Genomic DNA, 17,543 nt, shown 5'->3' with positions numbered 1-17,543 from the left:
TGTGTGAGACAGAGAGTGTGTGTGTGTGAGACAGAGAGTGTGTGAGACAGAGAGAATGTGTGTGAGACAGAGTGTGTGTGTGTGAGACAGAGAGAATGTGTGTGTGTGTAAAACAGAGAGAGTGTGTGTATGTGTGTGTGACAGAGAGAGAGAGAGAGAGAGAGAGAGAGAGAGAGACCCCTCCAACCCCAGTGGAATCTCCTAACTAAAATCTAACTAACAGCATCACTTTTGAGATGTTTCTGGACCCATCCTGTTCATCCTGCAGAAACACCTGTGAAAGAGTGGAATTACAGGGTGGCAGTCCCTCCTTTACAGTGCTGTGGCCTTGCTGTAAACCCTCTGATCTGAGTGAGTTAATTTCAGTCGGGTAACCGGGTGACTAATGACCTTCTGCATTGTTGAGTATTCAAGTTACAGCCCTAACAACCACTGACTGACAGCAGCATTTACAACAAGCAATTAAGGGAATAACAAAGTCCACTCAGATCTTTTATTTAACAGTTGGTGTCCATCCCCAGCACACACACAGCACCCTCACCCATCTTAAGCAGCCTCCAGTGTGGTCATTTTCATTCATTATCTTTATGAGTTCCAGTTTGCGATGTGCTGTTTTTAAGCATTGTAAACATTTCCTTCACAGTCCGATTACCCATACTCAGAAAAAGTTCCTGCAATTAAAATTTCAATGGACATGATGGAACAAGAACCCTTCCTAGGCAGTAAAATACCTACCGACAGTGAGTAAAACCTTGTGACTGCCACAGTTCCATTCTGTCAGTGGGATCATCTCACTCACTCTCTTCGCTTTCACCCACATCTCACGCCATACACTTCCTCCATCTCTTGTTTATTTCCCATTTCCCCTTCTCTCTCTCTTTCTGTCGCTCTCACTCTCTCTCTTTCTGTCGCTCTCTCTCACTCTCTTTCTTTCCACCTTGCTTGGCCTCACATGAACTGTTCTGTTACAGCTCTCTGGCTAACAATCATCTACTAACTGTGCTTCACTGGGAGCCGTAACCAAATGCTAACCCTCTTTTGTCTCCCTTTTGCTGTCGTTTCCTTTGTGTTTCAGGTCGGTGAGTTCCTTTGCTTCACCTGCATGCTCTTTCTCTTAATCAGCACACAGAATGGTGATTGGGAGGTTGTGCTTACACCCTGTCCTTTGCAAGCAGTCACTGTTCAAACTGTAACTGGCTTTTCCTTTGTTTGTTCGTGACTGCCTATTAAAGGTGCATGGGTATGAATTGTTGCTTTGTAAAATCATCCTGAAAATTTGCCCTTTGGTATGTGACCTCTGCACACAGTAGGAATAAAGGCAAACCATGTGCATGTAAAGTATGGTATACCTCTCCCTGTTCTTGTCCCTCTCTTTCCTGAGGCAAGGCTCCTCATGGGTCTGGACTTCACTGATGGGACCACCATTTATTGCCCTTACGAGCAGTCTTCCTGAGCCGGTGTAGTCTTTCAGGTGAAGGTGTTCCCACAGAGAGGAGCTGCAGGATTTAGACCCAGTGATGAATACATTTCCCAGTTAAGATGGTGGATTCCCCTGTTCCCCTTGTCCTTTCATGTTACTGAAGTGTCTTAAGAGGCTATTCTGATGACTTGCTACCTGCAAAATTGTTGACAGATGACTGTGTATCATCTAATACTCACCCTCCCTCTCGTCCCAACCCCAGACCCAGTCCTGTGCACCGAGTTTAATATCTATACCCTGGTGCTGCATGGAGTTGAGGCTCAGATAAGAGGAGACTTTTACTGTGTTCCTCAGATCCCCAGGTAGGGATGTGACCTTACCCAATCAGGAGCTAGATCTTCGAAGATGTTTGGCTCTAACTCTGAGCCAGCAATGAGCAGCCTCACTTAGCTGTGATTGGCTTCAGATCAATTTTATTTTCCTTAAGTGTAAGTCATTTGGAAATGTTCAGTGACTGGACCACATGGAGAGGTGAAGGTCCCATGATCTCGGGGAGATCATGGGGCCTGATCGGTGGTGGTTGTGAAGCTTGTCCTTGCCTGCTGATCGTGGATCGATAGGCTGTGAGCTGTTCTCCCTCCCAGTGGAGTCCCCCTTGACTTTACTGACACTGGGGTCTGGGCAGCGATAAGCCTAGTGGCCAAATTCTTTCCCTAAAGACTCTTAGGTCAGAGTCTCCCATCCCTGGCCGTGGATGGACAGTTTTGAGGGTAAAATAAAATTGATCCTGTTTATTTGTCCTCTCTGCCAATACCCTCCGTGTCAACTTCTGCTCAACATTGGTTTCAAACCCCATTCCCATCCCATTTTCATCTACTTTTCCCAGCCTGGTTGGATTGATTATTATGGGATAGGGTGGGGCTTACATGGCTGTACATAGCTGACATGTTTACATGCATGTTCAGCACATGGTTTTCCAAGCACATCCTACAGTGTGAGAGTGGGGTGTATCTACTGCAGGAGGTTAAAGGTCATACAGGTAGGCAATCTGTTTGTTCTAAATCACTCACATTGGAAGTGCTGGCATCCTAATTGTCAATTCAAATCATTGTTCATGGAAGTGGTGTCCACACAACTCTTCACACAAGCTCCACACCTTCCATAACCCGCTACCAACCCATGAGCAGATCAGTTGGACCATCGGTGAATGGTACCTCCTCACTTTCCCACATTATTGGAGTAAGTCATGGAGTCAGCCACTCACTGCACCAGTAACTGGTCAGCTCAACAGCCCCAGACAGATGGCACGAATTGAATTATCCCAGGTTTCCCAGCTGGGTTTGAATTGTAGGGCACGTTCCCACCACTTGGTTGTGTGGGGAACCTTTGGATCAGATGTGGCCCGACTCACTACAAATGTGGGCAACCCATGGTCCAGATGTGGATCACTTACCATCCAGTGGTGAAAGCTGTGGGAAATCTTGGTGGACACCAAGCTGAGAGCTTTTGGCCATGAACAGTGGATTTGTGGGTTTGTTTTGAAGTAAATCTGTGCCATGCCCCAAACCCTGTGGCGTGGGGTGAGTGGGCAGTGGCTCCAGCCTCTCGCCTGCACTGAGGGAGATTTTCCTGCTGTTGTGTGTATTACTGGATCATAGTCACAACACAAAGAAAAGCTGAGGTAAAACAATCGTGCTCTGGTAATCGTACTGTGCACAAGAGGCCTTTCAGCCCCACCATGCTATCCAGGCCGTGCTCCCATGTAGACCTACAACTGAAATTCCGTTGAAAATTCCTGTTGAATCTCGTGCCACTGCCCTTTCCGTCAGCACATCCGGAATCACAACATCCGTACAAATGTTCCCCTCTCCCCACACTCTGGTTCCTTTCACAGTTATCCTAAATCCTCATCCTCTGGTCACTGGTTCTGACTTACCTTGTGGAAAACTCCTCATGATTTTGAACACTTTCATTAAATATAAGACTATAAGATACAGGAGCAGAATTAGGCCATTCAGCCCATCAAGTCTGTTCTGCCATTCAATCATGGCTGATTTTCTTTTAACCCCATTCTCCCTGTAACCCTTAACCCCCTCACCAATCAAGAACCTATCAATCTCTGCCTTAAATACACCCAATGACTTCGCCTCCACTGCCTCTGTGGCAACGGATTCCACAGATTCCCCACCCTCTGAAGAAATTCCTCCTCATCTCAGTTCTAAAGGGTCGTCCCTTTATTCTGAGGCTGTGCCCTCAGATCCTGGACTCTCCCACTGATGGAAACATCCTCTCCACGTCCACTCTATCCCGGCCTTTCAGTATCCAGTAGGTTTCATTGAGGTCCCCCCCCTTATCCCCAATATCTCCTTAATCTTCTCTGCACTGAGGAGAACAACCCTCCCCTTCCTATCTCTCCACATCCCTGGGATTGCTCCGGTATGTCCCTCCCACACCTTCTCCAAGGCCTTGACATCATTCAGGAAGTGCGGGGCACAGAACTGAAGTGCACCCAGCCAAGAGTTCAGCAGTTCACCCAATTCCAATAGCAGGAAGGTCCATCCTTTGGTGATTGTGTCCTGTGTGAAATGGTTGCCAGTAAATTTAGTTTTTGACTGAAGTGACAAACTTTGCCCCTTTTCAATCCAGGAGAAAAGCCACCGACATTCCTTGAACGACACACTTCTTGCTGATCCAGTCCCCTTCTTCCAGTCAATCTCTATACCAAGGTAAGCCAGCTGATCATCCTCACCGCCAGTACCAGGTGAGATGGGCTGTCTGTCTCAGGAACACTCCTGCAGTAATGACTTCACCACTGTTGTGTGTTTTTGCAAAAAATTCCAGCAACATTTCCAACATGTTTACAGAGTGTTTGAAGTTTCACAGATGGGTTTGAAAGTGCTCTTCCATCATTCAAGCTCGCTTACGTTCTCTGGGCTATTTGAAGAGGGGCAAATCTTCCAGTGTTTTAAGCACTCAAGAGTTCTGGATCATTGATTCAGAGACATGAGTTCAAATCGAACCCTGGCAGTTGGGAAATATCAATTCAATTAATTAAGTAAATCTGGAATGCAAAGAGCTTACATCAGTTACAGTCACAGCAAAACTGGTCGATTCTTGCAAAAGCTCATCCGATGTCCTTCCCTAGTCTGACCAACCTGTGATGCTGGGCAACTAAAATGATTGATTTTAATTGCCCATGAAGTCCACATCCCGTGGATAAATAAAGACTTTGAGTGTCCAACAATACAGCTTAACGTGAGGATGTAAAACTAGGGCTGCACAGTGGTGCAGCTGGTAAGAGCTGCTGCCTTGGAGCACCAGAGACCAGGGTTCAATCCGGGCTCAATCAACAAAGAGTAGTTAAAGCAAAAATACTGCAAGATGCTGGAAATCTGAAATGGAGATGGAGACTGCTGTGGAGATGCAGTTGTACAAGACGTTGGTGAGACCACACTTGGAGTACTGTGTACAGTTTTGGTCTCCCCTTTATAGGAAGGTACTCATTAAACTGGAAAGAGTGCAGAGAAGATTTACGAGGATGCTGGTATTGGTATCAGACTCAAAGGCTGGTGTTATAGGGAGAGGTTGGGCAGGGTAGGTCTTTTTTCTTTGGAGCGCTGAAGATTGAGGGCTGACCTAATATAGTATAAAATCATAAGGGGTATAGACTGGGTGAATGCACACAGTCTTTTTCCCAGGGAAGGTGAACTAAAAACTAGGGACCATAGGTTTAAGGTGAGAGGGGAAAGATTTAAAAGGGACCTGAGGCGCAACTTTTCACACAGAGGGTGGTCAGTATGTGGAACGAGCTGCCAGAGGAAGTGGTTGAGGCAGGTACAATGATAACATTCAAAAGGCATTTGGACAGGTCCATGGATAGGAAAGGCTCAGAGGGATATGGGCCAAATGCGGGTAAATGGGACTGGCTTAGATGGGCATCTTGGTCGGCATGGATGAGTTGGGCCAAAGGGCCTGTTTCCGTGCTGTGTGACTCTATGACTGCTGGGAATACTCAGCAGGTCAGGCAGCATCTGTGGAGGGAGCGGGGAAGAGGTGCAGATGAATTGCTACTTCATTCGGAAGGATTGTTTGGGTCCCTGGAGGTTGGGAAGAACAAAGTGAGAGGGTGTTGCATTTCCTATGGTGGCATGGGATAGAGGTGTGAGAGGGAGAGTGATTGGTGGAGAGGGAGAACCAGGGTATTGTGGAGGAAACCCTCCTTTGGAATGCTGGAAGGGAGAGGAGATGATGCATTTGGTTCAGAATCCTGTTGGAGATGTCAGAAGATGATCCATTGAATATGGAGGCCGGAGGGGTGGAAGGTGAGGACAAGGGGTGGAACAGAAAGGTGGGAAATGGGGGACACGTGGTTGAGAGCCCTGCCAACTGTTGTGGTGGAGGATTCTCGGTTTAGGAAAATGGAAGAGATCTTAAAGGAACTCGTGTGGAAAGTCTCATCTTCAGAGAGTGGAATCCCTACAGGAAGCTGGTTGGAAGGAGATGTACTCGAGAAAGTTGTGGGAGTGTGTGACCTTGGAATGGATGTTGGCAGGAAAGACTGCCCTGCCTCCCTCTCTGAAGTATCAGAGCATTTGTTGGGGAGGAGACGTGTGCACTGTGAGAGCAACGAACAAGGAAAACACCCTGCTGGTAATGCTAGACCAGGCGCATTGTGTCAGCATAGCAGTGACAAGGTGCTCCAGTCTACATATTAATATTAAGGCAAGACCCTTAACAGTGTTGATGTGCAGAGGGATCTTGGGGTCCAAGTTCATAGCTCCTGAAAGTGGCTGCACAAGTTGATAGGGTGGTAAAGAAGGCATACCGCATGCTTGCTTTTATTAGTCGAGGCACTGAGTTCGAGTAGTTATGTTGCAGCTTTATAAAACTTTGCTTAGGCCACATCTGGAGTATTGCATTCAATCTGGTCACCCCGTTACAGGAAGGGGGTGGAGGCTTTGGAGAGGGCGCAGAAGAGGTTCACCAGGATGCTGCCTGGATTAGAGGGCATGTGCAAAGAGGAGAGGTTAGACAGATTTGGGTTGTTTTCTCTGGAGCGGCAGAGGCTGAAAAGAGACCAGACAGAGGTTTATAAAATTATGAGAGGCATAGATAGAGCAGACAGCCAGTATCTTTTTCCCAGGGTTGAAATGTCAAATACTAGGGGGCATGCACTTAAAGTGAGAGGGGGTAAATTCAAAGGAGATGTGCGGGGCAAGTTTATTTATACAGAGAGTGGTGGGTGCCTGGAATGTGCTGCCAGGGGTGGTGGTGGAGGCAGATACGTTAGAGGGGTTTAAGAGGCTGTTAGATAGGCACATGAATATGCAGAGAATGGAGGACTGTGGACACAGTGTAGGCAGAAGGGATTAGTTTTAGCTACTAGTGTAATTAGTTCGGCACAGACATTGTGGGCCAAAGGGCCTGTTCCTGTGCTGTACTGTTCTATGTCCTATTAATCATTAATCTTTCTGTATGCGGCATTCTGACTGGCCATGACCTCTCGAAATGTCGGGAATGATGTGCCTTCACTTTAGTGTAGTCACACCTCCCACAGTCTGGATGCATTGAGGTCAACTGTCCCACAACAAAGGCAAAGTAATGGCCTTGAAAATCTATTGATGGCGGTGAGGTGGGAGGGAAGTGGATGGAGGTAGATGGTGGTTTATAAGGTGTTTCTCCACAGCCAGAACCTCTTCTGGTCCTCTCCTCACATGGTAACCACCATGCGCACACACACTGAGTGACAGCGGGGCAGGCTGGCACTGAAGAGTAGGAACTGCGGTTTCTCTTATCTTCTGTTGCCTAGAAACAACGAGAGCTTCCTTGAGGGATACCAACCAGCGATCTAACCTCGGCATCCAAACTAAGCTTAACAGGAAACATTAAAATAAAAAAAATGCTGGAAATCTGAAATAGAAACGCTCAGCAGGCCAGGCACCATCTATGGAGAGAGAGTAAGGTCCCAGACCTGAAGTATTAACTGTTTCTCCATCAGATGCTGCCCGACCAGCTGAATGTTTTCATCATTATCTGGAGATCAAATAGAATGGTGTCAGTGGTGGAGAGGTTGGGGATATTCTTCATGGAGCAGAGAAAGTCAAAGGGACACTTAATAGAGGTGTTCAAAATCAAACAGGGCTTGGATAGAGAGAATAAGGAGGATAATTTGCAGAGGAGATTTACCAGGATGTTGCCTGGATTGGAGAGCATGACTTATGAGAATAGGTTGAGCGAGCTGGGGCTTTTCTCTTTGGAGAGAAGGAGGATGAGAGGTGACTTGATAGAGGTGTACAAGATGATAAGAGACATAGATCGAGTGGACAGTCAGAGACTTTTTTCCAAGGTGACAATCGCTAACACGAGGGGACATAATTTTAAGGTAATTGGAGGAAGGTACAAGGGAGACGTCGGGGTAAGTTTTTTACACAGAGAGTGGTGGGTGCGTGGATCGCACTGCCGGCAGAGGTTGTGGGGGCAGATACATGAGGGACATTTAAGAGACTCTTGGATAGACACATGAATGATAGAAAAATAGGGGGCTATGTGGGAGGGAAGGGTTAGATAGATTTTAGAGCAGGATAAAATGTCGGCACACCATCGTGGGCCGAAGGGCCTGTACTGTGCTGTAGTGTTCTATGTTCTATGTAATAAGGAGAAGGTTTTTCCAGTGGGATCAGGTCATTGACCAGAGGGACAAGGAGTGAAGGTGATCAGTACCAGAACCAGAGAGAGAAGGAAAGTTTGTTAGTCAGTAAGTTGTTGTAATTTGGGACATGCTGCCAGAAGGGGCAGTGGAAGTGGATTCACTGGGAGCTTCAAAAGGTATCGAAAAGCAACAAACTGCAGATGTTAGCAATCCGAAATGAACACAGAAAACACTGGAAATGCTCAGCAGGTCAGGAGGCATCTGTGGAGGTAGAATTAGGTCGATGAAGGTCTGCTGAAGGTTTTATTTTCAAAAGGAAGTTGGATAAATATTTGAAGAGGGCAGTGAGTTGGACTGATTGGAGATCTCTCCCTAACACTCAGCAGGGGAAAACTAACCCACCCACGGATAGCCCAAGAGGTATGGCATAGTGATGGATCCAAAGAGAAGGCAGAGAAAGTTGCCAGAGAAAGAGAGTAAGGCTGAGGGTGAGGAGCAGTTTAGGACCAACAAAAAAAGGACTAACAGATAGATTAAGAGAGCAAAAATAGATTATGGGAATAAACTTGGATAAAAGTGAAGCTATTCATCTAAGTAGAGTATTATTTAAACGGTGACAGATTTGAAAAAACTTCGATGTACAAAGGGCTGTGGGTGTCTTTGTACACCAGTCACTAAAAATGAAGAGACAGCTGCAACAGACACTTAAGAAGGCAAGTTGTTAAGAAGGTATGTTGGAGAAACAAAGGACTGCAGATGCTGGAATCTAGATAAAATCTAGATGGTGGAAGGGGACTGGTTCTGTCTCCGGTCAAGAGAGAAGCGGAGGGTGGTGAGGCCGTCATGATGGGGAATGGAGGTATACGGGGACTGGATGTCCATGGTGAAGATGAGGTTGTGTGTGCCGGAGAACTTAGCTATGGAAGAGTTGGAGAGCGTGTGATGTGTTACAGATGTAGGTGGGAAGGGATTGGACTGGGGGGGACAGGATTGTGTCCAGGTACGAGGATACAAGCTACGTTGGGCAAAAGCATGCGGAGACAATAGGTCTGCCAGGACAATATTCCTTGTGGATTTTGGGGAGGAGGTAGAAGCGGGCAGTCCTAGGTTGCGGGACTATCATGTTGGTAGCTGTGGGGTGGAGATCTCCCGAGGTGATGAGGTCAGTGATGGTGCGGGAGATAATATCCTGGTGGTCCTTGGTGGGGTCATGGTTCAAGGATAGGTAGAAAGAAGTGTCCAAGAGTTGGCGTCTGGCCTCTGCAAGGTAGAGGTCAGTACACCAGACTATCACGGCACCACCTTTGTTGGCTGGTTTGATGACAATGTCAGGGTTGGTGCGGAGGGAAAGGAGAGCAGAGCGTTCAGAAGGGGTGAGGTTGGAGTAGGTGAGGGGGGCAGAAAAGTCAGTAGTGGAAGGGGACTGCTTCTCTCTCTGGTCAAGGTTCTGGGCTTCCCCTTTCCCTATCTTCAGTCTTGAAGAAGGGTCCTGACCTGAAACGTTGACTGCCTGCTTTTCTCCACGGATGCTGCCTGGCCTGCTGAGTTCCTCCAGCATCATTGTGTTTTTCAAGTGGTATGTTGGCCTTCACTGCAAGAGGTTTTGAGTAGAGGAGCAAGAATGTCTTGCTGTATTTATATCGGGCGTTGGTAAGACCAAAGGGTATTGTGTGCAGCTTTGGTCTCCTCACCTGAGAAAGGGTCTACTTACCACAGAGTGAGAGCAGTAAAGGTTCACCAGACTGATTTCTGGGATCACAACGGAGACTGCAGGTGCTGGAAACTGGAGCAACAAATAGTCTGCTGGAGGAACTCAGCGGGCCGAGCAGCATCTGTGCGGGGAGAGGAATTGTCAATGATTCAGGTCGAAACCCTGCATCCGAGATGTTGACAATTCCTCTCCCCCCACGGATGCTGCTCGTCTCCCTGAGTTCCTCCAGCAGGTTGTTGATTTCTGGGACGACTGGCCTGATATGCAGAGAGATTGGGTCAACTGGTCCTGAGCACACTAGAGTTAGGAGAATGGGGGAGAGATCTCATCGAAAGGTACATAATTCTGACCGGGTGGATGTGGGAGGGTGTTTCTCCTGGGTTGGTGTGTCTAGAACAAGGGTCACAGTCTTGGGATACAGGGAAAGACATTTAGGATTGAATGGAGAAGGAATTACTTCATTCAGAGGGTGGTGAACCTGGGGAATTCTCTACAGCAGAGGGCTGTGGAGGCCAAGTCACTAAATAATTTTCAAAAAGGAGGTAGGGAGATTTCAAGATGCAAAAAGCATCAAGGGGCCTGGGGAAAGTCAGAGCACGGAAACAGGCCCTTTGGCCCAACTGGTCCATACCGACCAAGATGCCCATCTAAGCTAGTCCCTTTTGCCTGTGTTTGGCCCATATCCCTCGAAACTTTTCCTATACAGTACCTGTCCAAATGTCTTTTAGATGTTGTTATTGTACCCGCCTCAACCACTTCCTCTGGCAGCTCGTTCCACACACCCACCACCCTCTGTGTGAAAAACTTGCCCCTCAGGTCCTCTTTAAATCTTTCCCCTCCCACTTTAAACCTGTGCCCCCTAGTTTTTGCTTCCCTTTCCCTGATAAAAGACTGTGTATATTCACCTTATCTATGCCCCCCATAACGTTATATACCTCCATAAGGGAATAGGAATATAATATCAATTCAAGTCAGGTCAAGTCAAGTTTATTGTCATGTGCACAAGTACAGTGAGGTACAGGTACAATGAAAAACTTACTTGCAGCAGCATCACAGGCACATAGCATCAGCTACACAACATTCACAAGAAAAAACATAACTTAAACAAATTATACAAGAAGGAACATCACTAAAACCAAACAAAGTCCATTGTTGTGCAAAGTGGTCCCAGTGTTGCTGTACTGAGGTAGTGATTAGGGTTGTGCCGGTTGGTTCAAGAACCGAACGGTTGAAAGGAAGTCACTGTCCCTGAACCTGGTGGTGTGGGACTTCAGGCTTCTGTACCTCCTGCTCAGTGGTAGCTGCGAGAAGATGGCACGGCCCGGATGGTGGGGATCTTTGATGATGGACGTTGCCTTTTTGAGGCAGCGCCTCCTGTACAAGACAGTGAGGAGAGAAAGAAAAAAAAGACTGTGCAAAAACAAACAAAAATAGACACAGTCAGAGACGTCCATGGTAGTGCAAGAGGTGGTCCATAGAATTCTGTTGCTGAGATAGTTGGTTTGTTTCAGATGGTGCAGCAGACTCAAAGGGCTGAAGGGCCTTCTCCTGCTCCAATGTTCTCTGTTCCTCTGAGCGGCTTCTTTCTGTGTTGTATGTCTCTGATTCTAGCCAGTGCTTGTGGTGGGGCATCTTTACAGATGGGGGGGAGGGGTTGTTGTTTAATTACCCACTCATTAAAGCTCGTACCATTTGTTTCCAGCCCTCCAACCACTCCGTTGAGAACTGTGCCTCAGATAAGAATTGAACTTGAGCCCGACAACAAACCAGGCTCCTTATGGAGAAGCAGAGGAACGGAAACGGCGCTCTGAGCCAGCGGTCCCAGTGCAGTCGGCACACGCTCACATCCGCCAACACCGCGAGGCTGACTCACCTTGCGTTAGGGAACTGTGGCTGGGTCAGATGCCTGGGGAAGGCACGAGGCACCTTTCTTTTCCTCTCCATCTACCCAACCCACCCCACCCCACCAACTCTTTCAAAGAGCCCTCTCCCCCACCCCCCAGACTAACGTCCTGCTTGAAGAATGTAAGAGCCAGGTGGATTGGGGGAGGCCAGTGTGGTACGCTACAGGAGCAAGATGCTTCACACGAAGCCCCCCTCCTCTTCTCCTTCAGCTATTCTGCCATGACAGACCAGTCTAGCTCAGTTATTCCTTGTGACCTTGTTAAGAGCCAAAATGAAGTACTAGCGGGGAATTGCTGACTATGCAAAGGTTATTTTTCCAATGACACTTTAGCCCTGCTTGCTGGAAAACCTAATTACAGACACATCATAGTCTCTTCACACCTGACCTCTTATACTGAACTCCTTTTATTGTTTGATCCAGTAATTATCAGGTGGGATATATTATTAACTAACAGCAGACACAGTCTGTAGTCAGACATAGCTCTACCTCTTATTTCTAGAATGACAGAAATTCTGTACAAATGATTATTATTGTACACCGCTGTGATTATTAATCTCAATCTGAAAGGTTAAAACTGGGGTCTCTAGATCATTAACACTCTTTAACACATCTTTGAAGCCCTTTTTAAAGCATTGCAAGAGATTAAAACTATTATTATTACTATATTATTTGAGACCAAGCAGTAATTTAAATAATTATTTTTAAATCACACTTTTTTTGTACAGTGCTTAGCCTTATTCTCCCACATGTAAAAATAGGATGTGATGATTTTATTTAACTCGGGGACCAAGTTGCAGTCTTCGCTTTAACACCCCGCATGCACTGCTGGTGGATGGTGCAGCTGCCTGTGGGATTGAGTGTGGGACAACCTACAGTGCTGGGCTGGGTTGGCCCACAGGACTGAGTGGGGCACTGGTTTTAACCTGCCTGCTGTTGCTCTCCATTAATCTCGGTGGGTTTTTGATGGTCAGGTTAAGTTAGAGTTTTCCCCTTGGAAGAGAGGGACAATTTCAGTCCATGGATCTTGGCTTGAACAGAAAAGGAAGGAATCCCCTTTATTCTGGGAGTTGTGCTGACCACCTGTCCCATTAGGATAAGTACCGGAGAAGTTCAGAGGCTGCACCTTCCCAGACATGGGTCAGGTAGTGTTCTTGCTGCCAGTTCTGTTGGATCCACCATGCGGGTTCAGAAATTAGCTGCAAGGCATAGTATTCTGTGTAATGTCTGCACTAGACGCAACCGGGGGGAGGTTCACTCCAGGAAAATGGGAACAGAAGGCCATTCATCAACAGATACAAACATAAGGAATAGGAGCAGGTGGAGGCCAAATGGCTCTTCATCTCTATTCTTCCTTTTACTAAAATCATGGCTGATCTTCCTTAATACTATTGCCTTGCACTAGCCCCTTGATTCCCTTAATATCCAGAAATCCACTGTGTTGAATGACTGAGCCTCCACAACGCTCCGAGAATCCCAAAGATTCATCACCCCCTGAGGGAAGAACTTTCTCCTTAGTTGTAAACGTCCAACCCTTTATTCTGTGATCCCTTTGATCCAAACTCCTCAGCCAGAAGAAGCATCTTCCCCGTCAAGCCCTTGAGAATTTTTTAAGTTTCAAAGCTCCTCTGACTCTTCTGTGTTCTAGAGAATACCAGGTTAATTCACTTATTCTCTCCTGATATGGTAAACCCAACAGTCCCGTGATGAGTAGTGAGTCCAGTAAATTCTCTCTGTATTCCTTCTATGGCATCGATACCCTTTATTATACAAGGGGACCAAACTGTACACTGTACAGGTGCAGTCTCACCAAGGGCCTACATACTTGCAGTAGGATGCCTTTACTCATCTCATATCCCCTCATAATAAAAGCCAACATACCATTTGTCCTCCTTATCACTTGCTGGTTTTCAGTGACTTGTGTACTTGGATACTCAGGTTTCTTTCAACATCAACGCCACTCATTGCTTAAGCAATGCTCTGCTTTTCTGTTCACAGTTCCCACACTATATTCCATCTGCCATGTTCTTCCCCACACACTCACCTTGTCCATATCCTCTGGGAGCCTCTTTATACCCTCCTCCCTACTCACAGTCTCACTTGGTTTTGTTCCACAGCAAACTTGGAGATTTGACATTGGATCCCTCATCCAATTCATTGAAAGAGAATATGACTAACTGGTGCTCCAGGGCTGGCCCCTGTGGTGCCAACACAAGAAAGATCCATTTATCCTCACTCTTTGCTTTCCACCTGACAACCACTTCTCAACCCACAGCAGTGCTCAGTTCCATGTGGTTGAACCTTGTTGACCAACCTCCTTCTTGTGACATTATAGAAAGCCATCTGCAAATTCCAACACACCTCATTTACTAGTTCCCCTAATCTATCTAGTCACATCCTCAGAGAATGCAAGCCTATTCTACCATTTAATTAAACCCAGGTTGATCTTATCTTGAACTCTATCTCCCTGCCTTGGTTCCTTAAACCTTCATACCCTCATCCAACAAAAGTCACCTTCAATTTTGAAAAATCCATTTGACCCCAGCCTCGGTTACTCTCTGGGGGAGAGGTGTCCAGACTGCCCTCAGTGTGAGGAAAAGCTTCCTGATGTTACCCTTGAATGGCTGCTCTCTGAGTTTAGGGTTCTTCCCCACCAGAGGAAATAGTTACTCTCTATCAGCCCTGTGAGACCCTTTAATTGTCTTGAACTGTTTCGGCTTCTCCCAGACACTCCATGAAAGGAGATGGAGGTAGTGTCCAGATACCTTAGGAGATGGGACTGACTGTGCGTAGAACACCTGGAGATGTTTGGGGTTATGGAGAGAGATCCACATTGTCCAGCACTCTGGGACTTGGGAGCCAGGGAGTAGGGTGTATCCGCATTCCCTGGAGTTTAGAAGATTGAGGAGTGATCTCACTGTGACACAAGTGACAAGAACCTGTTGCCTCAGCCTGTGGCGCCTGGAGTTGGAGAAGCACTCTCAGGACAAGGGGGTTGGATAGTTAGGACAGAGACAAGGAGGGATTCCTTCACTTGGAGGGTTGTGAATCTTAGAAAATCTCTTCCCCAGAGAGCTGCAGAGGCTCGGTCTCTGAGAATATGCAAGACTGAGATTGGTTGATCTTTGATCATTGAGAATCAGGGTTCACGGGGGAGTGGAGGAAGGTGGCTCGAGGCACAGGATCAACCACCATTGTATTGAATGTCAGAACAGGTTGGAGGGGCTGAAAGGCCTGCTCCTGCTTCTATTCCTTCTGCTTCTTGCTGAGATTCCTGTAAGAAGGTGCAGTTGAGATCCCTGCCAGTGATTCGTTGTCTCTCTCTGTTCTCAGTTGCTTACTTCCAAGTCAAATTGCACCAATACTTAATATGACCAGAGTTGTGAATGACCCTTGTCTCCTCCCCCCCCCCTCCCCCCCCAGTATTAGCGATGCCAGTGAGAGGTGAAGTGGCTGCTGGGGTGGGGGCGGTTTCCTCAGAGCTCACTACTTGTTACATCCCCAATACCTTCTGAACATTGGGAAGGTTAAACGTTGTCATAAGGTGAATCGTTGCTGATGTGATTTCATTTGAGGAGCAATGTCAGAGTGTTGAGGGGTGCGTGGTGGCCAATGTGGATACAGGAAGAGGGATAGGCATCTTACCAAGCCTTGGCCAACCACACTCAGAGCAGAACATTGGCTAATTTTTATAGGGGGGAGTGGGTGTGGAGGTGGCAGAGTGGAAAGCAGGAAATTGGACAATTAGGTTGGAGATAGTTTGGAAAATATGGGTGTGGGAAGGGGTAGGAGATTGGAAGATGGGCAGTATGAGGAGGCAGTGGTAAGGGACAGGGAGGTGGGATGGGGAGGAGGTGGGATGAAGAGTATGTGATAGGAGACCAGTGAATGGGTGGGAGAGAGGACAGCAGGATAGGGGTGGGGGAAGAAGTGACAGGGTTGGGAGATAGAGGGGTGAGAATTGTCAACTCTGCAAACAACTATCCCAGAGAGTAACAGCTGAAGTGTGTCTCTGCCCAGCACATGCTAGGAATTCGCCATCAGAGAGTCAATCCAACAGAGAAACAGCCCCCCAGCCCAAAGAAAGGTTTAATGTCATTCTGATGTATATTTTAGTTTGGTCAAACCAGCCATCCCGAGACATGATTTACCCCGCCAGTTCATTGTGACCTCAACCCCGAGCTTTACTGAAACCTGTTGCGTTCTGCATCTCAGAAGTCTCCTGCTTTTAAGAGGCTATGCTCAGAGCACTGTGACATCTGAAAGGATGACTTTAGAACATTGCACTTCATGAAACTTTAGACCAGAAAACTCATGGCAACAGTGGTGCATGTTCCTGACCCTCTTGGTTTCCTGGGGGAGAGAGGGGACAATTTTAACCTACCACACCCACCAGGAAACTAACTGCTGTTGGATACTCTATCGCTGTGGAAGGAGAGAGGCAGCGGTCAGGGAGAAAAGCCACATGAGGTTTAACAAGGGGAAATTGGGCAGGGCATTGCAATGCTGTGCCTTTTGATCTTTGAACAACATACAAAGCACACTCCCAGGACATTTAAGTCTGCTTAAGTCAACTGATTGCAGCTTTTTGTAGAAAGGTGTTGCATTTAATCCATTCCTGAGATAGCAGCCAAGAAAATCCAGTCCAGCAACCACAACTCATGCCTACGTAGCCCCCCTAACACAGGCAAGTCAACCTGTGGGTTTCATGGGAACATTGGCAGGACAAGACCGAGGAGGACAGGGAGGTAGGTTTTAAAGAAGACAGGGTTAAAGGGTCAGATGTTTAGGAAGGGTCTTGGTGGGTGAAGGCAAAGCTACTAGCAGGAGCTGGAGAAGGACCAGTGGATAGAACTGGTGGAACCCAGAGATTTCAGTCGTTCCAAAGGTAGCTGACAAGACCATCAATGGGTCTGAACATGAGGGTGAGAATTTTAAAGGCAAGATGTTGCCAGGTCTGTGAGCACAGGGGTAGGTGAGGCTGGGATGTGAGATGGTGTGGTGCCCATCAGTGCAACACAAGGTCTTCCAATGTGATTATACTTGAAATGCATTTGACTACTGAATCACTTCAATCATTCATTGAGATACCAAACCTTTGTTACTTCTTGTTAATATTTTCATTATTGTAAATTTTGGGGAGCAGGGAGGGAGGTTGAAGGGTGGACCACGAAAAGGTGAAAGACAGAAAGTGTATGAAGTCTGCCTGCTTCTCCCAGTCATAACCTCAACCATCTCCTCCCCTCTGTGATAGACTGTACATTTGTAATCTCTCATATGCACCTTGAGCCACTTAAGTCACTAATAATCTCCACAAGACTGGTGATTGCCCTTGTGGGAGAAGTGTAAAGATGTTGCATTTAAGTGTAGTTTGCTGAATAAGTTAAAATTGCAATGTTATGAGATGTTGGATTAATATAAACAACTTTCTGTGCTAGCAATGATGATTTTTTTTATCAAATGACGTGGGATAGGAAAAAAATTGGGGAGGTTTTTTGCATTTTTTTCAGATCAAGTATATGTGAAAATAAATAAAGGAATTTTATGCACTAACTTTGTGGCATTTTGTCTGCATCAGCCGGAAGGAAGAATGGGTTTCAAAGTCAAAGTCGAGTTTATTGTCAGATGCACAAGTACATGTGTGCACAGGTGCAATGAAAAACATACTTGCAGCAGCATCACAGGCACAGAGCATCAGATAAGCAGCATTCACAAGAAAAACAAACAATTTTTACAAGAAAGGTCACAATTAAAACAAAAGAAAACCAAAGTCCATTTTAGTGCAAGGTGGTCATAGTGTAGTGATTAGGGTTGTGCTGGTTGGTTCAAGAACTGAATGGTTGAAGGGAAGTAGCAGTTC

General features: G+C 46.7%; 1 protein-coding gene across 1 annotated transcript in view; it reads left to right on the top strand.

Annotated features, from left to right (window-relative positions):
- LOC127584373 (electrogenic sodium bicarbonate cotransporter 1-like) overlaps positions 1-17,236 on the top strand; it is a 182,221-nt gene extending 164,985 nt beyond the window's left edge. The window contains exons 24-25 of the mRNA XM_052041132.1: positions 4,067-4,146; positions 11,483-17,236. Coding sequence (XP_051897092.1) covers positions 4,067-4,146; positions 11,483-11,591 — 189 coding nt within the window. The 3' untranslated portion in view covers positions 11,592-17,236. The remainder of the gene's footprint in view (positions 1-4,066; positions 4,147-11,482) is intronic.
- The last annotated feature ends 307 nt before the right edge of the window (positions 17,237-17,543 follow it).

The sequence above is a fragment of the Pristis pectinata genome, chromosome 2 (assembly GCF_009764475.1).
Source record: "Pristis pectinata isolate sPriPec2 chromosome 2, sPriPec2.1.pri, whole genome shotgun sequence".
Taxonomy (NCBI): domain Eukaryota; kingdom Metazoa; phylum Chordata; class Chondrichthyes; order Rhinopristiformes; family Pristidae; genus Pristis; species Pristis pectinata.
The sequence above is the reverse complement of the archived record's forward strand: the minus strand, read 5'-3'. Positions and strand labels throughout refer to the sequence as shown.